This window comes from Aythya marila (assembly GCF_965140915.1).
Source record: "Aythya marila genome assembly, contig: HAP1_HAP1_SCAFFOLD_192, whole genome shotgun sequence".
In the NCBI taxonomy this organism is placed as follows: domain Eukaryota; kingdom Metazoa; phylum Chordata; class Aves; order Anseriformes; family Anatidae; genus Aythya; species Aythya marila.
In genome coordinates, this window is record NW_028137141.1 from 256074 (window position 1) to 280306 (window position 24233).

At 45.4% G+C, this 24233-nt stretch overlaps 1 protein-coding gene, 1 long non-coding RNA gene and 1 pseudogene across 3 annotated transcripts in view; all 3 read left to right on the forward strand.

The window, feature by feature from the left end:
* The window catches only part of LOC309891178 (olfactory receptor 14J1-like), a gene marked incomplete at both ends in the record, with an annotated part of 37518 nt that extends 32382 nt beyond the window's left edge, over positions 1–5136 (forward strand). The window contains 5 exons of the mRNA XM_082785558.1: positions 3038–3163; positions 3387–3463; positions 4174–4366; positions 5007–5075; positions 5126–5136. Of these exons, the coding sequence (XP_082641684.1) occupies positions 3038–3163; positions 3387–3463; positions 4174–4366; positions 5007–5075; positions 5126–5136 (476 nt within the window). The remainder of the gene's footprint in view (positions 1–3037; positions 3164–3386; positions 3464–4173; positions 4367–5006; positions 5076–5125) is intronic.
* Positions 5137–5152: 16 nt separating this feature from the next.
* LOC309891165 lies at positions 5153–6329 on the forward strand. The gene is made up of 3 exons (XR_014319479.1): positions 5153–5176; positions 5591–5652; positions 6197–6329. It is a non-coding gene; the product is annotated as an uncharacterized lncRNA (long non-coding RNA).
* Positions 6330–16009: 9680 nt separating this feature from the next.
* LOC309891179 (zinc finger CCCH domain-containing protein 11A-like) overlaps positions 16010–24233 on the forward strand; it is a 46458-nt pseudogene continuing 38234 nt past the window's right edge. Inside the window, exons 1-9 of the transcript in view lie at positions 16010–16063; positions 16264–16383; positions 17163–17286; positions 17717–17919; positions 18545–18664; positions 19170–19250; positions 19545–19639; positions 21030–21084; positions 21318–21809. The product of the transcript in view is annotated as a zinc finger CCCH domain-containing protein 11A-like (transcript). The remainder of the gene's footprint in view (positions 16064–16263; positions 16384–17162; positions 17287–17716; positions 17920–18544; positions 18665–19169; positions 19251–19544; positions 19640–21029; positions 21085–21317; positions 21810–24233) is intronic.

Here is a 24233-nt window from a genome sequence, read left to right on the forward strand (position 1 = left end):
TGTAAAAACACAACAAAATGTAGGGGTGCTGAATGGAGTCGGTTATTTCCACGATCTCATTTCTGCCATTAATACCATCACGTGCCCATTGGGTCAGAAAGGTGAACTCCTTTTCTTTACTTTTGGAGAACAAAACAGGGCCACAGCATGGAGTTTAAATGGCTGCACGTGCAGCCTTGCAACCACTGTTGATAAGCCATATCTAACGATAGAGGGATCTAATATCGTGTAAATGGATGAAAATTAAAACTACATTTTGAACCCTGAAGGATGAAAGGAGGGGCAAAATGCCATTGGTTCTATGGCTCTTTCACTTGTGAGGAGTGTTGACAGGCTTTATTCGAAATACTTCAGAAAGTTCCTGAGCGCTAAGAAGCCTGAGGACCTGTGGTCCTCAGTGAGTGCCTCTAAGCCTGTCTCACGAACTGTTTCCTGTTTTCAGAGGGCAATCTGAATTTTGGAATAAAAACACTTGAGGAAATGAAATGGCAGAAGATGAAGGAAAAAACTAAGAGACACGGTGGTGAGTTAATATTGCCTACTTTCTTATCCTGTTCACGGCAGGTGATGGTGACTGGGAGCTGCTTGAGGGACAGACTTCCATTTTTAGCTGGGGGCATAAAGCAACCTGATTCTCAGCCAGCTGGTATTCTAAATGGGAGTGCAAAGGGCAACCAGAGGCAAATTAGTCACCTCTCTTCTTTACATGCTCTGCTTGCTGTATTTTTGACAGTAACAAATCATTTAAAGTTTTTTGTTCTTTGTGATAGTTTTTTATGTTGGGTAAACTTCCTTATGTTTTGGTTGCTCTGAACAGAAGGTTCTTCGAGATCTTCTCTTCGTCCCGTTGATTCTATGATTTTTCCTGCTCCAGAAAAGGAAAATGTCCGGACAGTGGTGAGAACTGTGACACTGTCTTCCAAGAAAGGTAATAATGAATGCTTTTGTTTTGATTTCATTAGTCCTGAACTGGAGGGTTAAGCAATACTTAAAACAATTCACCCATGTTAGCCTTCTGGTGCTGCCTTGTGTTCAAAACGTGCTTTTATGCTTAAAGCCCCTGGTTGTACTGGAAAGATTTGGTGCTCAGGTTAAGTGCAGTGGCAGGAGAAAAAAAAAAGTGTCAGTATGCAAATAGGGGGGTAACTGAAAAACAGAAGAGTAACGAGAAGAAGAAAGAGCTGTAGAAGCCAGTGCTATATAAGAAGCAATTTCTGAAGCATTAAAGAGGCTGACAGTGGCAGGTGTGGACACAGTATGACAGGAGTTTGTGTATAAATTGTTTAGAGCTGTGCAAATGCCTTTTAAAGGGAAAAAAGTGTGGAAGTACTTTTACTCGTAGACATTCACCTTAGAAAGGAATATTTCTCAGCATTTGTACCTAATAATATTCTGCTTGCTTATGCAGCTTTGTTCTGCACAAAGTATAGCTGTCAAGCAGACTCAGATTCACTCTCTACTATCTCAGCTGGAATTTGAAGCAAGCACTGAGACTATTAATATTTTTTTTCTATGTTAATTATAGTTAAAATATGAGTTTATGTGGTTTAGCTGTCAAAAGAGTGTCTGACTGGGGTTTGTTGGACATGGGCTAACAGGATAATATTTCTGTTGGCTACTGGTTTCTGTGAAATAGAAAAAAAAAATCCCCTTTGTTTTAGGGGCGGAACCTGTGGTTCGAGTAGATCTTGCTGATAGACAAGGAAAACGGAAAGCCTCCACGGGTAAGAACTTTTTACGAGCTGTTACGTAGGTGCTGCCTTCTATATATGACTGCATTAAAGAGTATTTGTGATGTATGAAAGGAAAATACTTTGCAGTGGAGATCTGTGTTGACTGCAGAAATGGCAAAAAAAAAAAAAAAAATCATTTAGCAGCTGAAAGGCAATTCTATGAAAATATGCTTGAAAAAGAGAAGCTTATTGTTGACTGTTCTCAAACCTTCCTGCAAAGAAAAGTCCTTACAATATTCCTTGTTTTCTCTGAAGATGATGTAGGCAGCCTTCCAGTGAAGCGCAGCCTTGCTGAAAGGCTGGGGAAGAAGGTAGAGGCTCCGGGAAATGCTGACAAAGCACCCAAGAGAGAGACAGGTACTAAACGGGCATCTGGATTGGATTCCTGGGTTTCGTATTTAGTCTTTCTGTTTGTCCTTTTCCAGTGATGTTTCTTTTTGCATGTTGGCTGAGGTCGTAATCACTGGGATTCAAGGTTCCCTTTCCTGTCTTGTTTTGAAATGTGAACCTGAAGTTGACATTATGCAGCCTCCCTAATTCGTTCTTTTTCTGTTTTGCAGTTCGAGTTCCCAAGTCTCTGAAGGACAGGCTGGGATTACCTCCTAAACAGACCAGTACTGAGAGAGGTAACAGCTAGATCTTAAATATGCTTTCTCCTCCTTCCTTTCCACGAACTTGGACTGCTTTCATACATCCCTACAAACTAATTGAAATGAAAACAAAGATCTGACGCCTCTTGCTTGAGTGCTGAAGCTCTTCTGACAGCCGCTATCAGAACTCTGGCTCTAGGTGTGTGTTTATTTTCTGCTTGTGCCTTGTCAAGGTTTTTAGCTGCTTCTGTGAACCGTTAGGTACAATTAGAATAGAACCACTGCCAGGAGCAGGAATTTGAAATGCAGTCTGAACAAGTAATCAAGTAAAGCAGCATTTCTGTGTAGCAGTTCTCTCTGGATAGGGCTGGTCTTCAAAATACAAGTGGCTCAGAGGAGGAGGAGAATGTTGTTCTAAGGATATTGTTCTAAGATGCATTATTGGGAACGCTCAAGATGAGTTTTCCTTAGTGCTCTGACAAATTCTGGAGACTTAAAATATTGCTGGACTCTCTTTAAATGTTGGTGCTTCTCCTCATTTCTTGATGATGACAGGGAAGGCTGCTAAGCCGATGGGAGAGATCCATGTGAAAACACTGGAGGAAATCCGTCGTGAGAAAGCTCTTCAGAGACGCGAAACTCAAGCCAAAGCCGAGGCTGAAGGGCACGGTAAAACTGAAGATTCCAGCGCAGGGGCAAGAGCTGCTCGTGCAGGTCGCATCCAAACTTTCTCTGAAGCCTTGTCTGAAAAAGAGAATAATCGCTTGGTAGAAGAGAAGAAAGCACAACCCGGACCTGCCCCAGCAGAGCAGAAATCTTTATGGAGCACAAAACTAACAGGTAATAAGATGCTTTAATGCCTGCCCCAGTGAGGTGCTTCCCATATTGAGCAAGTTCAGTTTGCTCAGGATCTGCTTCATGGATAAATGCTGAATGGCTTGCACATCGTAGCCTTTCTCTCTCTCTCTCATGGGACACAAGGAAATAAATGCACAAAGGAAACAAGTACCCAGCTTTCTTTATTTCTGCCGTTGACAACACTTTTTTTTGTCTTTTTTTAAAGCACCTGAAAAAGAAGAAAAGAAGGCAGTGGAATTGAACCGGCCTTTTCCTAAACTTTCCTCTGGACCTGATGTACGGGTGAGTCCTCTGTGAAGACACACATACATTCGTACAATTTCTGATAATTCTGACAAGTTTTGTTACTCACCGTGTGCCACCCTCTTGAGTGTGTTCTTACCCTTCAGCAGCTGGTAGGAGCTGCAGTGCAGTCTAAATCCTGTCGCCAGCAGCATTTCCAGACAACTCTGTAATCCTCAAACTTGGAATCAGTCTGTTTATACCACAGCAAGAAAGAAACCCTGTTAGCACCAGCTGAAATCTACACAGTTAACGTGGAGGGAATTCTTTTTGTTCTTACTGACTTGATCTGTCAGACATGAAGGATTTCATACAGAAGGCCAGAGTTCTGTGTTCAAGGAAATCAATCTGTCAGTGGATACTGTATAGGGGAACTTGTATGACTTTCTGCTGCTTAAAAAGAATGGCATAAATAGATGTACAGCAGAACACCCTAGCTGTTTAAAGAAGCTTGCCATAGTGGATATTGCAGATATGTGAGACTGTGTCCATAGTAAAGCATGGCTCTTGTTACAGAATGCAGAATTTTATGGGAAAAAAAAAAAAAAAAAAAAAAAAACCAACAGTAACCTGAACGAGATTAATATGCTGTTCCACTTCAAGACCATTTTGGAGGGATTGCTGATCAGATTTTCTTAACGAAATCTCCACGGATTTTTTTATTTTATTTTTTTTTGTCCTCTTCATGCACTACTTTTCTTTCCTTCTAGCCCACTCAGCAGAGTGGAACTCGTAAATGTCCAGAGAAGAGCTTTGAAGAGAGACGGTGGGAGAAGTGGCAACAGAGAGAACAACAAGAGAAGCTTCGGAAGGAGGCAGCTGCTGTCAAATCTACTGCTGGCTTCTTTAATACTGAACCAGCAGGGAAAGTGGCAGCTCAATTTCAGGGCCAGGAAGCTAAAAGTAAGTGTTGAAGGTTAAGAGTTACTTAGGTTGTCTTCTGAAATACAGACAGAAGATGACAATTCTCATGCTGTAACTCTGGCTGGGTGCATTTTGCCACGCAGTGCTACGAAGCGAAGGGTGTTCTTTCTTTTTCTTAGTTTGTTTCTTTTCCTGCCAGCCAGATGTTAGGTAAGGAACGGGAGACTAGAAAATGCCACTACAAATGTGGACTTTGTAGAACAACTTAACTGTGGGACATCACGGCAAGGGAGAGGAAGCTGGTACAACAGTTGCATACACTCTTGTCCTACTATAACTGCTGCTTTTTCCTTTGCTAGAGGGAGCAGGACTTTCAATATAAAAGCTGTCTATAGTTGTGAACCTAGCTTGCACTTAGGATTGCTATGTGTCTGAGGTTTCCCTTGTCCTGGATTATTATTTACTGTAGCTCTTCGGTTTCTTTGTTCCTTTGTATGGCTTGTTGGTAGACAGAGTTTACTATGTGGAAAAGATTCCTGAGAATCCAGGCAATGGCGGTGTAATTGTGCTGGCCAAATGCATTTAACTGTGTAGAAGGACTGTGGAAATGATTAGGAGAACCTGGATTTTTCCTGAGGCAGAGCAAGACTGTATCAGTTCTCTCTTCCTTTTACTCTAGGCAACTTTATGACATCTGCGAAGCCTTCGCGTGGGAAAGTCACTTTCCCCAAGAAGAAGGCACTGAAACGTAAGGCACCTGGGAGTTACCCGGCTGCCATAGCAGCTGTGGAACTACAGACTGCCTTTGATGCTGACATGAAGGGACCTCCAGCCAAAAAAGCAGCCACGGTAAGGCCAGGGGCTAATGCAGAGATGGATCCCTTGTTAAATTTCTACTCTCCTCTATTTGAAAAGGTGGAAAACTCAAACGTTCTGCAGGCCTTCTGTTTCCTTTGAAATCCAGTAGCTGTCTGCAGGATGCTTGTAGAACCCTTCTGTATTTATGAGATGAATGGCAGTCTGTAACCGGTACTCTGATGCTGTGATTTCTCTGGTGGGGGGGATTTTGTCCATTAATGCCATGTTCTTAAAAGACACCAGATCATGAGTAACCTCCAGGTGAATGTGAACTTTCTTCAGGAGCACCTTGGTTTTGTATTTTGGCCACGGCTCCGCAATGCCAGAGGAGAAGCAGTGTGGAGGAAAAAGCTATTAAGGAATCTTTTACCCATGTGTCATAAATACTGTTTTGCTGCTTTCTAGGGTGTTCCAGACGTGCCGGAGCACATCCCAGCCATCAGACTTGAAGAAAATCCCCAAAACAGGTGACACCCCCAACTTGTTCTTTTTCTTAATCAGTGTATATCCCCAGGGAAACATAAGTTCTGTCACATGTGGGAAAAAATGAGGGTTCTGAGATAATTAAAGCCAAAATCCATCAAAGGAATAAGTCACCTGAAACCACGTTCTAGCAGCTAGCAGGATTGCTTAATTAGGCTTTCTTGAAATGCTGCAAGTCAGCACAGCTTTCCGGTGACTTCTTGGGTTGTCAGAATACCTAAATGAGGATGAGGTGAAGTTCTACTTCCTCGTGAGGTGATAGATGATGAGTAGTGTCCTGTGCCTTTTGGTCCTCAAGAATGCCACCTCAACTCCAGGTGCCCTGGCTTCACAGATAAACCCGCAGACTGAAAAATGTACCTGGTAACACATCGGGCTCTAAATGTAGCCCTGGGTTGATTGATAACAATCCCTGTGTAAGACTGAAGCGTAGGAGGGCTTGCCTACAGTTTTAAGAGCCGGTTTGCAGGAAAGGGATTTCCCGTTAAGAAATGGCATATCCTGATTGTTCTTTCTTGCTCTCCCAAGACCTGAAGTGCGTCTTGGAAGCCCGGAAAGATTTGAGGAGCAGATGGAGATGGATCTCGAGAGCTCGACCTCAGCTTCTTCCCAGCTAGAAGAGGCACGGACACGCCGGCTGAGTTCCACAGGGAACGCGCCCTTATCTGCGGATGAAGATTTTGAGAAGCTACTTTGGGAAATCTCAGGAGGCGGACTGGAAGCCGAAATCGACTTAGACCCAGGGAAGGACGAGGATGACCTCCTCCTTGAACTCTCCGAGATGATTGACAGTTGAACTGTGTAGTCCTGTGGAATAATTAAAAAAAAATAAAAAAATTAAAACTGTTCTTCTTGTTGGATACCCCGAGGTGATCGTTTTTCTAACTGAGGCTTTGCAATGAGACTTAAAGCACAGTCCGAAGTGGTAGAAATTGGCAGGATCTGCGCTCAGTTGTCCTAAATTTCCCTGCTGGTCAGAGTTAAGGTCTTGTGCATCCGTTCTGTAAGTATAGGTGGTTACCTTCGATATCGAGAGGACAAAGCACTTCTTTTGGCACAGAAAGATCTCCGTTGGCACGCCATGGTGGCTGCAAATCGATCTTCTGATGGAGCGATGCTCTGAAGGCTTAAACGTAAAGCTTCTTCCTTCCTCCGCCCTTGGCACAACTCGATGTTGGGCACATTGTGAAGCTTCGGTGTTCTGATTTCTCGGACACTCAATAGCCAAATCCTGGAGTTACTATGTCAACTCTTGACTTTGACTCGTGTATGCCATTGTTTTGACTGTACCCGTGTCAGATGATGAAGCTGTAGGGGTGGGAGGGAGCAGAATCGTTATTCCAGTGTGTTGTGGACCAAACTTGCTGCCAGGAGTGGGGGTGGGGGTCAGCCCACCCAGCCTTCCTTTCAGTTATCAGGGAGGATCAAATGGTGAAAAGCAGCAGCTCTGCCATGCGGCTCCGCTACCCCCACTCCCTTCTCTTGTGCTGTACCAAAGTTCCCCCAGGCTTTGGTTGGTGCTTTTTGCCTGTGTGAGGACTCCGGGGCGAGCAGTCGGGACTCTGCCGCAGTCACAGGGTCGATGAAGGGTTGTTTAAGTGCCTCTTGGTTTTAAAACTTGCTCCCCTGAGCTGCTGGCTCTGCCGCCTGCTACAGCAAATGTTCGGGTGCCATCAGCATCGCGCTTGGGCGTGGGCACTGACCCTGCGGAGGACAGAGCTGAGATTCGGGTGTATTGTGTACCCTGCCACCAGCCATCGTTTTTTTTCCCCTAGCAGAGCAATTTTGAATTATTTTCCGAACTTTTCGCGGCACGGTAGGCTCTTCCCGCTAGGATTTGTGAAGCTGTGGGGGCCCTCAGGCATTTGCTGCTGGCAGAGGAAAAGCGCTTGTCGAATTTGTTGTAAATACTTAATGTTTGGACAAAACCACGCGTCTCTGTGTGTGTGTGTGTGTGTGCGCTGTGACGCCCCGGCCCCACCAGGGAAAACCTCCGCCGCCGAAACTGCTGCTGGAGCTCACGCAGGCCTTCATCGTGCCGAAGGACTTCACGGGGACTTCTGCCGGCTCAGAAATGGGGGAGAAAAAGCAAACTCAGGAGGAGGAGAGCTCAGAGACTGCGCCCACCTGCCCTCGCTTTCCCTTCACCCCAAGAAGCCCTGTTCTACCATCAGCCTTCGCCTCTTCTGCCTGCGGTGCTGGGAGCGGGAGCGGCGAGGCGGCAGCAGCCATGGCGTACCGCGGGCAGGGCCAGAAGGTGCAGAAGGTGATGGTGCAGCCCATCGTATCCTTCCTGCGGCTGGGGGGTGCCGGGGAGGTGGGTGGGGGGCGGCTCGGACCTCAGGGGGCTCGGCCCGGGCCTTGAGGCCTTGTCGCGGGGCCCTGAGGCCTCGCTGTGGGGTTTGGGGCCTTGTCCCGAGCCCGGAACTGTCGTCCCCGTGCTGAGCCCTTAACGCAGCGCCCCAGAACCTCATCTTCCGCTCCCTGCAGAACGTGAGTACCGCGGGGAGGGGGCGGGGATGGGGATTTGGGGGGTGTGGGGGGAGTGGGGAGGGTCTGGGGATTCCCCTCGGTGAGTTTTCGGCTCCTGGCTGTGTCCCGGGACGGGTTTGTGGGGGATGGAGAGCTGTGCGGTGTGCTGGTGGGCACAAGGAGCCCGGCATTTCCCCCTCGTGTAGCCGGGCGTGCAGGGGTGTTCCCTTGTGACTGGAAACGTGTTCTTCACCAAACGTGTAGTATTCACCCGATGGTATAACGCTCAAATGTCAGATTGCACATTGGAACTGCCCCTGAGAGTTGCTCCTCGGAGCGTTTGGGAGCTGTCGTGGCTGTGGCTAGCAGGTATTTCTGAACACATGAGAGAACAAACCTGCTCAGTGTTTGTGGCCCGCCTTACTCTCCTCCTTCGTTCTGCAGAGGTCGAGGATCCAGGTGTGGCTCTATGAGCAGGTGAACATGCGGATAGAAGGCTGCATCATCGTGAGTATGCGCACGTCCCCATGTTACATCTTTCATTTTGCCTCATTCACAATCGTGGGGTTTGGTCAAGAAAAGTTATCACAAGGAAAAAAAGAATTGTACTTGTCTAATAAGTAGTCTTCGTTGTCCGGCCAGGATCGGTAAAAATCCCTGCTCGCCGGTAACTAGAGCCCTTCATAGACCAGCAGGGGACGGGGGAAAGGCCTCGTGCCCGGCCCGGCTCCCCTCCGCTGCCCTGAGGGGGACCAGGCCGCAGGGCCTGGAGGCAGGGCTGGGGGCTGGGGTGTTCCCTGCCCCTGTATCAGCCCCTTCTGGGCCCTGTGAGACGCGGAGCTGCTGCCCGGGGTTAGGCCCAAGGTCTCCTGTCAGGCCCGGGGCCGCCCTTCCCCTCGCCCTGCCCTTCCCTCCCGCTCCTGAGCCCTTCGTCAGGCCTTGCTGGGCCCTCTGTCCGGCTGTCTGTCCGTCCATCATACCCTGTGGCCGTCTGTCCCACCACCCTGCCCCGTCCCTGCGCTCTCCCTAAGGAAGCAAAGAGTCCCCAGGCTGCCTTCAAGGGGGGAAGGGGAGGGGAGAGGGGAGGTTCTGCTGAGAAAAAAATGAAAGATTTCCCCCTTAACGGGCGCCTTGCGAGTTCTTTCGAGTTCCAACCTTCTGCCTTCCTTCCGTAGCAGTGCCTCTAAGGGGTGCGCTGTAAGGCAGCCCTCATCTGGCGCGTTGCTCCTCCGTTCCCCCAAGGAACTGCCTTCAGGATCTGACTAACTCTGGATGCACCCGGTTGTCGCCTTAATTTCTCCTTTAGCTTGCTGAAAACAAGCCGGTTGGGTGACCTTTTGCGTTTCTCGCTTAAAATTTGGATCGAGGAGGTCTGTGTTTCCTTACGCTGATGTCCACGCTGAAGGTGCAGAAGGGTTCCGTGCTGTTGCTTGGGTCAGCCTTGTTGCCAGGTTTGGAATGTTTAGCCTACCGGTGCTTCGGTGCTGTTGGGCTGCACTCAGAGTGTGAGCTCTGGGCGTTATTTCTCAAATACTGCGTTATTTGAGCGTACAGACCCGAGAGATTCTGCGGAGAGGTGATTTAAGGCACGTCAGAACCACCGCTGCGGCGTGTGCCAGCGTCGGACGCCCGTTCGAGTGATCGGGAGGAGCAGGTGAATTGAATTTGGTGCTGGGTGGCGAGGTGGTGTTGGGGGAAGAGCTAGGCTAAGGAGAGCTTCCTCTTGCTCTGCCCCTTCCCATCTCAAATGGCCGCTTCCTGGGGAGATGGGTTCGTTGGGAGGTTAACTACAACGTCACAGTGAGGATGAGGAATCATCTTTAGTCCCGTAGGTATTTGCTGCCAGGCCGCAGCATTGATTTCAGAAATTGTATTTAAAAAAGGGAAAAGAAAGGAAAGATGTATTCTTTAACATACTCTCTTTTCTCGGAGAGTAGATGGAGGAGCTTCAGCAGTGCCCTTCCTCCGGAAACGATTCCCAGTGTCTGCTCAGACACTGAGGAGGAAAATGGAGGAGAGCCACCCGATAGAAATAAAGGAAAGAAGGGGTCATGGATTAAGGGAAAAGCACTACTTACAAAACTGGTGCTCTCTAAAAACGGGTTAAGGGTTTGGGACCTGCAGGTGCTGCCTACACCTGTGTGCGTTGCAGTCGTGCCTGTTGCCACTGAGCAAAACGGGGAGAGCTGCTTTGTCGAACGCGGCGTGTTAAAGCACGTGCCACTGCCTGGAAGAAAAGCACGGACTTCCCTCGTGTGGGCCTTCTTCCCTAGCGATCTGTGGTTTACCTGATGGTTTCCCATAAGCTGAGAATGTTTAAAAAAAAAAAAAAAACAAAACAAAAAAACAAAAACCAACGTTGAGAGTGGTGAGGCAGATCCTCACCTGGGGACTCAGAATCAGCGGTGACATCACCATGCGAAGCATTGTGTGTGCTTCGGGTCGGGGCTGGTGCGAGCCTCGCAGCGGGGAGGGAGAGCGGATCCGGGGTGCCTCTGTGTCAGCCCTCTGCCCTGGTGGCTTCGTGAGCACTGAGAGTTTGACTCCTGTGTTCCCAGCTTTCGCTTCCGCACCTGCGGTGTGGCAGAGCCAGCGAGCTGCTTGCTCAGCTGGAGGAGGAAGAGGAGTGACCTCAACATTGCCGAGGTAAAGCACAATTCTTGAAAAGATTTGGCAAAGATGTGGGTTGTACCAGCGCGGCTGCTGCAGCTGCAGCAGATCCTGGAGCATTGGAGAAGATAGAGAGGGGTTTCTTTGTGAAAAGAATGCTGTTCAAAGTGTTTTCATGCCAGAAATTAGGATAAACGCCTCTGCTGTTGGACATCCTCTATTGACCTGGCCCATTGGCATTACAGCGTACCTGGCACGCTGTTTGTATTAAAAAAATAAAAGGTATTTTAGTCAGGGCAGGCCAGAAACCTGCCTTGGCACTTGCACATCGCAGCAATGCTTACAGACCCTGCCTCCTGGCTGCCAGGCCAGGATCTAAATCCGATGGTGCTGTTGGTAAACTGAAGCTCAGGAAGCGCTTCTGGGTTTTTCTGTCCTTCCATGTGAATTTTTACCCTGTGAAGATGGTGTATTAAGCTATTTTCGTAACAACAAATAGGTTTAAAAGCAGTTTCAGTTTAACATCTACACGCTTGGGTGTTATTAACAGAGCTTTGTATACTGAGCTGGTGCTTGGTAGGAGAAAAAACATCAATCTTACCTGGGAAACTTGGAGCCCCTCAGCTACATACTGCTATGAGGAAACTCAGATGTAAGAACACACTTAAATAACACCTCACCAGAGCTGTTGTGCTCCTGACCACCAAAGGCACCTTTTTCCAACACCGTCGTACTGGAAGTTGATGCAGCTGGTTCCATCCGTAACGTGTGACTGTACAGTGCTGTAAAAGAACTATGTTTTCACAGCTTTGGAGAAAGTGAAGCAGAGAAAACCACGCATAACCACTGATACCTGGACCCCAAACTGCCACAGACTGACGGTGATGCCCACTGGATATCTCCTGATACCCTGCTGCCTTCTGACTGCTCCAGCAGAAGTCCCGTTTTAATTAGCCAGCAGGTCCCTCTGAGGGAGGGACTTTGCTAAAACTCCTGCCGTAGGAAGTATCCTACGGGAGCCAAGTTGCTAAACTGATGTGTGGTTTTCCCTTAAGCCCCTCACCCCTGACTTTCCAGCTCCTGAGGACACTGCCAACGTGTGCAGTGTCACCGTGTGCCAACTAGGTGCCAGCTGCCATGGTTTATATATTGTAAAATTAGTGATTTGGGACTCGTGAGCACTGAGGAGAGGCTAGCAATTGCTTAAGAGCTTTCCTTGTGTCGCTCTGGGGCAGGGAGATGGGTGAAACATCTTAGGCTTGAAAGTGATTCCCTGCAGAGTGACGTGCTCAGATCTGCACCACAGATCTGTCGTTTTGGTCACCTTATTAGATCCCTGCTTGAGAGGTTGCTTGCAAGAATCGATTCCTCTTCACCTTGCTGTGTCAAGCTAAAGAGAAATCTGTGCCGAAGCACTGTGTGATCAGACGAGTGCCTCAGTTTAGGATTGTTCTTGGACAGCTACAGAAACAGCAGGACGATCAGCGCCTTCAGGAACAGATGAATTTGATCTTGAGGCTGTCGTAAAACAGGTCCCTGAAGTCTGAAGACTCTTGAAATAGTTTGGGCCAGCAAGGAGCAGCTGTACGTGGCGGCTGCGGTAACTCGGGGCTCCGAGGCTCAGAGAGCGTGGTGAAAGGTGACCCCCAGCTGGCTGCTGGAGGAAGCTGAGGCAGCGTTCAGCTCTAAGCTTTGCCTTCTTGGCTGGCATCTTTGCACTCCTGCTGTCAGTGGGTGTTGAGTGTCCTTCCCCCCAGCCTCAGAACGTGCCCTCAGATGTAGGCAGCGTTTAGCAGCTAGAATTCCCTCAAATAGAAAGAGTACAAATGATGCGTTTTCTGCTTTTGCTTTGGAACTCTTAGCTTGAGGTTTTCCTGCAGGCCATGAGGTTTCTTGCAGCAGCAGGGATGAGTTGTGTTAGCAAGAGGCTGTTCTGTGCTTCGACTGTGGGAAGATGAATGGTTACGTGTGCACCGTTAAATATAACTTGACACCTAGCACACCGCACTTGCAGCCTGTGGGGTGCTTTAACAAGCAGGTAAATCAGCAGAGGCTGCTTTGCAGCCGGGGTGATGCTGGGTGATTAAAAAGCAGGGGCAGAACAAGGAGTTCCAGTGTTTGTTCTTGCTTGACATCCGACTCTCCACTTCCACTGTTCTTTAAAAAAAAAAAAAAAAAAATTAAAACAAACAAAAAAAAAACCCCAAGGGGTAAGCATCTTAGTATCTTTATTATAAATGGAAGGCACAAAACAGGCCAGCAACAGAGACTGTCCAAGAGAAATGCTTTGTGCTTTATAAACAAACAAGGCAGTACCCTTAGGTGGGTGTGATAATCCTCCTCTAATGCGTTTTTGGGGTGCAAAAATAGATTTGTTCCTTTCTTGCTCTTCTCTGCAGGACAAAGGCAGAATAGGCAACTGCAAAGTTAGACCAGGGAGGTCAGTTTGTTCCATACTGAGAAAGACAAGCCTGTAAAACAAACTAGACAGATTTTCTTTGTACTATTCATCTTCCTTCAGCAAAGGCAAAGCTTATGACACTTGTTGGTGTGTATTTCCAGACCCCCAGCTACTGGCACTGTAGCGCACCTCTAATTCTTTGGTACAAAAGGTTCAAAATCTCTTAATGCAAAAATGTTACCAGCACCCTGGAGCAAAGAAAAGAAATCTAAAACCCTTACCAACTTCTATGACAGACCTGCTGAGTGCACCAGAGTTACTCATTTTTATTCAGGCTTTCAGGGGCAACTTCAGTTGGTTTAGCGCTTGGATTGCTCTGTTAGGAGATGTAAGTTTAAAAAAAAAAAAAAGCTTTTGAGGTCCTTTTTAAAATGAGACTGCTTTTTTGGAATTTGGAATACTGCAAGGTATCGTTGGTTTTGCTTTCTTCCCATTCCTTAGACCAGATCCATTCAGATTCTGAACAGCGTTCCCGGTGTGTTCAGGAAAATGGAAGGCAACAAGCAAAATGATGAGCTCCTTGGGCAGTCAAAAGAGCTAAATCTGGAGAGTGTTTTGAGTCAAACTTGCATGCTAAGGAGCACCAGTAATTGTTAGAAGTAGCTGCAGAGGAACCTGCATGGCACTGGGTGTGTTTCTGAAGGTGCTAAAGGTCCGAAGTGACGATTCCTATCCATACTAAAGAAGAGAAGGAAACCTTGCACTTAACTACTGTTTTTATTCCCTTTGTCCAGCAGTCAAAAGCAGTAACTAATATGAGAACCCAACTTTTCCTCTCTTTATTTTAGATTTGGGAAAATTCCCTGCCAAAGCAATATTTCCTGGAAAATTCACTAGTGTTGGTGTGAGTAAAAGTTTCCAACCTTTTATTATTAATTTGTAAGAACTATTTCATCCACTTTTGTCCAGAAGAGTCAGAAATAATTTGCACAGAAATGTGCAGCGTTTTAATGAAAGGATTCAGAATCACTCTAATTTGAACTTTACCTGGTCTGGTTGCAGGTTTTGTGACATTTAGTGTCTTTAAAAAAAAAAATAATCAAAATTTCTGACTTCATATCAGAAAAAAGAAAAAAAAATGCTTGTGGCTAAATAAAATCTGTTGCAGCTCTGCTCATCGAAAAATCATTGGCTGTTAAATTGGACCTAAGTCGACTTCTGTAACCTTTCATGATCCTGCAGCAATGGATGATGATGGATATATGGATTAGGGAACAGCACGTGATGGCAAACCTGTGGCATTTGCTACAGCGCAGAAAGAAAAACCAAATTGCTTCCAAAAAATCAAATTAATTCAAACTCCTTGGTATCATGCAGCCATGCCACTGGCAAAGTGAGCATTCCCCTGCCTCTCAAAGCTTGCTGTACCCTTGATCTGCTGTCTTGCTGCTGTTAAGTGATTGCAACTCTACGAGTTGTTCTCGATATGGAGATCATACAACATCTACTGTGCACGCTTGTGTGTATAGATATGTTTATCCTGTATGCATGTACATCCGTATGCATATTTGTGTGCTGGCCCCCAGATCCCTCCTGTTACAAAGCATCGGCCTCGAAGGCACACTCATCAAAATCTTTCGTAGAGCCTCCATTTTTTTCTAGTTCCCTCAAAATGAGAGAATTTTTACGCGCTCTCTGTGTCGAAAAGGCAAAAATTCTGATTTTCACTGTCGCTCTCGCTAACTTTCTCTCACTCCCTCCTCGTGTGTGTATAAAGACAGATGTGTGTATGCGTGTGCACATCTGTGGATTTAGATGCACTGGTATGTTTTTTGCTGTACAGGTAATAAAGACGGGGAAAGGTTTTTGTGTTTTCTTAATAGGTGAAGAAATCTTGAAGACCAGAGATTGGAACATGCTGAATTTTAAATTACAAAAAAAAAAAAAAAAAGTTCAATTGTCCGGCTGTGGAAGATGGAGCCTCATTTTTGCAGCCACTTTGAATCACGAGTTCATCTCTAAATGCGCTGGTTTTTGTTTTTTGTTTTTGTTTGTTTGTTTGTTTTGTTTTGTTTTGTTTTTTGGTTTTTATTTTTTTGAAGAGCTAACTAACCCTGGCTGCCTCCAGCCTGAGAGAGCATTCAAATGGACTTGCTTCCTCTCTTAGTTATAAGCTGTTTAAAAGCGCATCCTATGTTTGAATTGTGGATGAGAGGTTCCCTTGGCAAAGTGAGGAGGAAAATTCTTCCTACCCCTTTATTATTAATTCACGGATTCAGTCTTGGTTCGGCCTACAGGAGCAGTTAACTGGAAGCCTTTGAAGATCGATAACTTTGCTGAGGTTGTCCAGGTAGGTGAAATCGAAGACCCACAGTGCCTGGAACGTGCTGTTTAATGCGTCCTTACTGTGTTCTAGAGAAGTTATTTGTAGCCATAGTTGATTACTGACTTGCATGTATCATCAGGTGGTTTTTTAAGGAGTGACTCCGTTTTCAGGCTTCCAGATGTGCTCCAAGTCATATTATTGAGGCTGTGGAAGAGAACGCTTGCTGACAAAGCTCCTGGCAGCTTTACAGAACTTGAATATTTAGTTAGTTCATGTCACAGCTGATTTCAAGGCTTTGCTCTCTTGGAGAGACTGATAACTTGATTTGATTAACTGAAGAAAGCTGGAAAAATGTTCGTTCCTCGTTATTTTTCACTTGTTACTTTCTTTCGGGTTCCTTTTAAAAAGAAGATTTCACCGATCACAAGCCAGTAGAAGACTTTCAGCCCAAGCAAGGGTGAAGACAGCTGTCTCCAAGAGCAGAGGAAGTCCCTGTGGAGAGAACCCGAGCTTGTTAGCAGAACTCGTCGGCATGTCTAAACAAGGAGACGATTGCTACTTCTATTTCTATTCTACCTGTACCAAGGTATGGCTGGCTTTCCTTTGCTTTGCTTTTTTTTCCCCTTTTTTTCAGGAAGGAGTAGATTAGGAGGAGGAAGCACACTGGTCTTTGGTTAACCGTAGAACCAGATAGATTGTGAATTCAGTTGTAGCACCATTAGGCAGCAGCATGGCCATTTTTGAGGCTGTACTCTATTTTCCTTGTTGGTTTCCTTTTGGTTCCAGGGAGACAAATGTGCCTACCGCCACTGCGAAGCTGCTCTGGGCAATGAGACGGTCTGCAAGCTGTGGCAGGAGGGTCGTTGTTTCAGGAATGTCTGCCGATTCAGACACATGGAAATTGAGGTGAGTGCCTAACGATGTGTTCTCAAAATAAATCAACCAAAGCATTTTTCAGTGCCGTAGGTGTACTGATTGTGCTTTTGCAGGATAGATTCGTTTGCTTCAAAATCATACTGGTTTCTGTTACCAAGAGAGGGGGTGGGAGGAAGCAGAGGGAAATAAAATCAATGCCTTAGGTATGGCTTAGCAAGATATTTTTATTTTATTTTTTATTAGATGCTGAGAGTTTTCTCAACAGATGCAGAATAGCTGTTAAATAGACTGCTAAAACCTGCTGGAGCAGGGGGGTAATAAACAGGCTGTTCTATCCTCATGGGAGCAGGCTTGATAATGAACTATCAGGTCTCTTCTGACCCACGGTCCTTCAGATAAGGCTGTTGTAGCTGCCTGGGGTAGGAAGTGGGGAAAGTTAAAGGTGCAGCAGAACTAAGTCTCCAAGAAGTAGTTCTAGACAGGGTTAACCTAGGCAATTTCAGATGTTCTTTTTCCCTCTGAATAATCCTCGTATAATCCTAGGTGTATTAGTTTAACCCCCCCTCAACTGATGTCTGAGAGTGCCTGTCTTCTCAAACTGAATGATGACCAATCTAAATGTGCATAGTGGTTACAGCTTATGCAAACTTTGTGAATATGCCCAGAAATACTGCACTTAACTGAGAAACTGACCTTTGGAATGCTGTTTCAGCACTGTGTTGTGACAGCTGTCACGATCTGGAGCTGTGCATCTCTTTGCAAGCCTCAGGTGCATGTTATCACGAGCTTTTCTTTCCTTCTGTCTTCAGAAAAAGCGCAGTGAGATTCCTTGCTACTGGGAGAACCAGCCGGGAGGCTGTCAGAAAGCCAACTGTGCTTTTCATCATGCAAAGGGACGTTACATCGATGGACAATTCTTACCCCCAAGCAAGAGTGAGTTTAGGTCCTTTTTCTTTAAGCGCTGAAGAATTAATTTTGAGTATTACTTAGTGGGTGCCAATGCTGTAGGGGGCGTCAGGTAACTGTTCATTTGTGAGGGCAGGAAAAGGTCTGCAGTCATAGGTGTACTGCACCGAGTGTACTGCTGGTGTTTGTTTTCTGCTTTCGTGCTCAGCTTCTCTTTGCTTTGTGTGATGTTTGCCTTGCAGTTTGCTTCCTGTTGTTTCCTCTTTTGCTGGCTGGTAGGGAGATGTGTTGTTGTTGGAAGGGAAATCATTGTTCACGGTGTAAGCAGTGATGGGATGGGCAAAAGGAGATGCTGAACTCGTTGTCTGTGCGGGTTATCTGCGTTTGCTACCATCTCTTTGCATTGTGGTCAAAGTTTTAAACTGCCATATTACCGATGATCCTCCTCTTCCTCTAGCTACACTGCCAAGTCCGCCTGAGTGCGCGGACGATGATTTGAAAGTGGCTCAGATGTCACTGCAGCAAAACAAACTTTCTGTCCAGTCAAATCCCTCTCCACAGCCAAGGGGGTGATGAAAGTGGAAAACTCTGAAAATGTCTCAAGCCCTACACACCCTCCAGTTGTAATCAATGCTGCAGATGATGATGAAGATGATGATGGTGAGCATGTTTTGGTTCTTGGAAGGAATTTGTGCTGTAAATGATTGTGTAAATCTTTGGTTCTTGAAGGAATCTGTGCTGTAAATGAAGGTGTTAAATCTTTGGTTCTTGAAGGAATCTGTGCTGTAAATGAAGGTGTTAAATCTTTGGTTCTTGAAGGAATCTGTGCTGTAAATGAATGTATAAATCACAGATGACCTGAGGTCTGACTAGCGATAGGGCAGGCAGTCTGGCCAGGTCACTGGTGGCTTTGTCTGGCAGTCGGTGGACAGAAGCTGAAACGTTGGAGGAAAGCTTAGAACCACTCCTGGCTTTAGCTGGTCTGTTGTGTAAAGTTGTATGTGAAACTAGGAAGGAAATTTGTTTTTTCTGTCTGAAGAGCGATGTGTTGTGTAGTAGTTAAAGCTGCAGAGAGAATCTAGAGTCCTAGATGTTTTGTCCTAGTGTATTCTACTTAGGAGTTCATCAGGTCAGTGTAGCTGTTTAAAAACAAACAAACAAACAAAACAAAACAAAACAGCAACAAAGATTTTTATATGAACCATGGGCTGAAGTGTCACTGCATGAGCTACGTAATCATGACCAATCTGGTCTATGCATAACTGAATCGATTTTTGCCCTTCAGAGCAACTTTCTGAGGAAGGAGAAGAAACTAAAACTCCCGTCCAGCAACCAGCTGCGGAAGGCAAAAATGGATTACGGGTGATTTCCACTCGGAAAGGCAGTTCTACTACTACTAAACAAGGTATGCCAGCACCTTAGTAGGATAAATCAGAAGAACTTGACAGTTAACTCAAAAGCAGCGTGGTGTAAAAACACAACAAAATGTAGGGGTGCTGAATGGAGTCGGTTATTTCCACGATCTCATTTCTGCCATTAATACCATCACGTGCCCATTGGGTCAGAAAGGTGAACTCCTTTTCTTTACTTTTGGAGAACAAAACAGGGCCACAGCATGGAGTTTAAATGGCTGCACGTGCAGCCTTGCAACCACTGTTGATAAGCCATATCTAACGATAGAGGGATCTAATATCGTGTAAATGGATGAAAATTAAAACTACATTTTGAACCCTGAAGGATGAAAGGAGGGGCAAAATGCCATTGGTTCTATGGCTCTTTCACTTGTGAGGAGTGTTGACAGGCTTTATTCGAAATACTTCAGAAAGTTCCTGAGCGCTAAGAAGCCTGAGGACCTGTGGTCCTCAGTGAGTGCCTCTAAGCCTGTCTCATGAACTGTTTCCTGTTTTCAGAGGGCAATCTGAATTTTGGAATAAAAACACTTGAGGAAATCAAATGGCAGAAGATGAAGGAAAAAACTAAGAGACACGGTGGTGAGTTAATATTGCCTACTTTCTTATCCTGTTCACGGCAGGTGATGGTGACTGGGAGCTGCTTGAGGGACAGACTTCCATTTTTAGCTGGGGGCATAAAGCAACCTGATTCTCAGCCAGCTGGTATTCTAAATGGGAGTGCAAAGGGCAACCAGAGGCAAATTAGTCACCTCTCTTCTTTACATGCTCTGCTTGCTGTATTTTTGACAGTAACAAATCATTTAAAGTTTTTTGTTCTTTGTGATAGTTTTTTATGTTGGGTAAACTTCCTTATGTTTTGGTTGCTCTGAACAGAAGGTTCTTCGAGATCTTCTCTTCGTCCCGTTGATTCTATGATTTTTCCTGCTCCAGAAAAGGAAAATGTCCGGACAGTGGTGAGAACTGTGACACTGTCTTCCAAGAAAGGTAATAATGAATGCTTTTGTTTTGATTTCATTAGTCCTGAACTGGAGGGTTAAGCAATACTTAAAACAATTCACCCATGTTAGCCTTCTGGTGCTGCCTTGTGTTCAAAACGTGCTTTTATGCTTAAAGCCCCTGGTTGTACTGGAAAGATTTGGTGCTCAGGTTAAGTGCAGTGGCAGGAGAAAAAAAAAAGTGTCAGTATGCAAATAGGGGGGTAACTGAAAAACAGAAGAGTAACGAGAAGAAGAAAGAGCTGTAGAAGCCAGTGCTATATAAGAAGCAATTTCTGAAGCATTAAAGAGGCGTACAGTGGCAGGTGTGGACACAGTATGACAGGAGTTTGTGTATAAATTGTTTAGAGCTGTGCAAATGCCTTTTAAAGGGAAAAAAGTGTGGAAGTACTTTTACTCGTAGACATTCACCTTAGAAAGGAATATTTCTCAGCATTTGCACCTAATAATATTCTGCTTGCTTATGCAGCTTTGTTCTGCACAAAGTATAGGTGTCAAGCAGACTCAGATTCACTCTCTACTATCTCAGCTGGAATTTGAAGCAAGCACTGAGACTATTAATATTTTTTTCTATGTTAATTATAGTTAAAATATGAGTTTATGTGGTTTAGCTGTCAAAAGAGTGTCTGACTGGGGTTTGTTGGACATGGGCTAACAGGATAATATTTCTGTTGGCTACTGGTTTCGGTGAAATAGAAAAAAAAAATCCCCTTTGTTTTAGGGGCGGAACCTGTGGTTCGAGTAGATCTTGCTGATAGACAAGGAAAACGGAAAGCCTCCGCGGGTAAGAACTTTTTATGAGCTGTTACGTAGGTGCTGCCTTCTATATATGACTGCATTAAAGAGTATTTGTGATGTATGAAAGGAAAATACATTGCAGTGGAGATCTGTGTTGACTGCAGAAATGGCAAAAAAAAAAAAAAAATCATTTAGCAGCTGAAAGGCAATTCTATGAAAATATGCTTAAAAAAGAGAAGCTTATTGTTGACTGTTCTCAAACCTTCCTGCAAAGAAAAGTCCTTACAATATTCCTTGTTTTCTCTGAAGATGATGTAAGCAGCCTTCCAGTGAAGCGCAGCCTTGCTGAAAGGCTGGGGAAGAAGGTAGAGGCTCCGGGAAATGCTGACAAAGCACCCAAGAGAGAGACAGGTACTAAACGGGCATCTGGATTGGATTCCTGGGTTTCGTATTTAGTCTTTCTGTTTGTCCTTTTCCAGTGATGTTTCTTTTTGCATGTTGGCTGAGGTCGTAATCACTGGGATTCAAGGTTCCCTTTCCTGTCTTGTTTTGAAATGTGAACCTGAAGTTGACATTATGCAGCCTCCCTAATTCGTTCTTTTTCTGTTTTGCAGTTCGAGTTCCCAAGTCTCTGAAGGACAGGCTGGGATTACCTCCTAAACAGACCAGTACTGAGAGAGGTAACAGCTAGATCTTAAATATGCTTTCTCCTCCTTCCTTTCCACGAACTTGGACTGCTTTCATACATCCCTACAAACTAATTGAAACGAAAACAAAGAACTGACGCCTCTTGCTTGAGTGCTGAAGCTCTTCTGACAGCCGCTATCAGAACTCTGGCTCTAGGTGTGTGTTTAAAATATTGCTGGACTCTCTTTAAATGTTGGTGCTTCTCCTCATTTCTTGATGATGACAGGGAAGGCTGCTAAGCCGATGGGAGAGATCCATGTGAAAACACTGGAGGAAATCCGTCGTGAGAAAGCTCTTCAGAGACGCGAAACTCAAGCCAAAGCCGAGGCTGAAGGGCACGGTAAAACTGAAGATTCCAGCGCAGGGGCAAGAGCTGCTCGTGCAGGTCGCATGCAAACTTTCTCTGAAGCCTTGTCTGAAAAACAGAATAATCGCTTGGTAGAAGAGAAGAAAAAAGCAGGAGAATGCCATAGCAAGAGCAAAATTCAGGGTGAGTCCAAGAAGCAGCTCGCTCTGTCCGGGCCCAGCAAAGGGCAGGCGAAGGAGCCGGCAGGAAAAGTCAAGCCAGAAGGAGAAGTGCGTGTTAAAACCTTGGAAGAAATAAAGCGTGAGAAAGCTCTGCGGATGCAGCAGAGTGAAGGAGATGTGCCAGCTCCCTCAGCACAACCCGGACCTGCCCCAGCAGAGCAGAAATCTTTATGGAGCACAAAACTAACAGGTAATAAGATGCTTTAATGCCTGCCCCAGTGAGGTGCTTCCCATATTGAGCAAGTTCAGTTTGCTCAGGATCTGCTTCATGGATAAATGCTGAATGGCTTGCACATCGTAGCCTTTCTCTCTCTCTCTCATGGGACACAAGGAAATAAATGCACAAAGGAAACAAGTACCCAGCTTTCTTTATTTCTGCCGTTGACAACACTTTTTTTTGTCTTTTTTTAAAGCACCTGAAAAAGAAGAAAAGAAGGCAGTGGAATTGAACCGGCCTTTTCCTAAACTTTCCTCTGGACCTGATGTACAGGTGAGTCCTCTGTGAAGACACACATACATTCGTACAATTTCTGATAATTCTGACAAGTTTTGTTACTCACCGTGTGCCACCCTCTTGAGTGTGTTCTTACCCTTCAGCAGCTGGTAGGAGCTGCAGTGCAGTCTAAATCCTGTCGCCAGCAGCATTTCCAGACAACTCTGTAATCCTCAAACTTGGAATCAGTCTGTTTATACCACAGCAAGAAAGAAACCCTGTTAGCACCAGCTGAAATCTACACAGTTAACGTGGAGGGAATTCTTTTTGTTCTTACTGACTTGATCTGTCAGACATGAAGGATTTCATACAGAAGGCCAGAGTTCTGTGTTCAAGGAAATCAATCTGTCAGTGGATACTGTATAGGGGAACTTGTATGACTTTCTGCTGCTTAAAAAGAATGGCATAAATAGATGTACAGCAGAACACCCTAGCTGTTTAAAGAAGCTTGCCATAGTGGATATTGCAGATATGTGAGACTGTGTCCATAGTAAAGCATGGCTCTTGTTACAGAATGCAGAATTTTATGGGAAAAAAAAAAAAAAAAAAAAAAACCAACAGTAACCTGAACGAGATTAATATGCTGTTCCACTTCAAGACCATTTTGGAGGGATTGCTGATCAGATTTTCTTAACGGAATCTCCACGGATTTTTTTATTTTATTTTTTTTTGTCCTCTTCATGCACTACTTTTCTTTCCTTCTAGCCCACTCAGCAGATTGGAACTCGTAAATGTCCAGAGAAGAGCTTTGAAGAGAGACGGTGGGAGAAGTGGCAACAGAGAGAACAACAAGAGAAGCTTCAGAAGGAGGCAGCTGCTGTCAAATCTACTGCTGGCTTCTTTAATACTGAACCAGCAGGGAAGGTGGCAGCTCAATTTCAGGGCCAGGAAGCTAAAAGTAAGTGTTGAAGGTTAAGAGTTACTTAGGTTGTCTTCTGAAATACAGACAGAAGATGCCAATTCTCATGCTGTAACTCTGGCTGGGTGCATTTTGCCACGCAGTGCTACGAAGCGAAGGGTGTTCTTTCTTTTTCTTAGTTTGTTTCTTTTCCTGCCAGCCAGATGTTAGGTAAGGAACGGGAGACTAGAAAATGACACTACAAATGTGGACTTTGTAGAACAACTTAACTGTGGGACATCACTGCAAGGGAGAGGAAGCTGGTACAACAGTTGCATACACTCTTGTCCTACTATAACTGCTGCTTTTTCCTTTGCTAGAGGGAGCAGGACTTTCAATATAAGAGCTGTCTATATTTGTGAACCTAGCTTGCACTTAGGATTGCTATGTGTCTGAGGTTTCCCTTGTCCTGGATTATTATTTACTGTAGCTCTTCGGTTTCTTTGTTCCTTTGTATGGCTTGTTGGTAGACAGAGTTTACTATGTGGAAAAGATTCCTGAGAATCCAGGCAATGGCGGTGTAATTGTGCTGGCCAAATGCATTTAACTGTGTAGAAGGACTGTGGAAATGATTAGGAGAACCTGGATTTTTCCTGAGGCAGAGCAAGACTGTATCAGTTCTCTCTTCCTTTTACTCTAGCCAACTTTATGACATCTGCGAAGCCTTCGGGTAGGAAAGTCACTTTCCCCAAGAAGAAGGCACTGAAACGTAAGGCACCTGGGAGTTACCCGTCTGCCATAGCAGCTGTGGAACTACAGACTGCCTTTGATGCTGACATGATGGGACCTCCAGCCAAAAAAGCAGCCATGGTAAGGCCAGGGGCTAATGCAGCGATGGATCCCTTGTTAAATTTCTACCCTCCTCTATTTGAAAAGGTGGAAAACTCAAACGTTCTGCAGGCCTTCTGTTTCCTTTGAAATCCAGTAGCTGTCTCCAGGATGCTTGTAGAACCCTTCTGTATTTATGAGATGAATGGCACTCTGTAACCGGTACTCTGATGCTGTGATTTCTCTGGTGGGGGGGATTTTGTCCATTAATGCCATGTTCTTAAAAGACACCAGATCATGAGTAACCTCCAGGTGAATGTGAACTTTCTTCAGGAGCACCTTGGTTTTGTATTTTGGCCACGGCTCCGCAATGCCAGAGGAGAAGCAGTGTGGAGGAAAAAGCTATTAAGGAATCTTTTACCCATGTGTCATAAATACTGTTTTGCTGCTTTCTA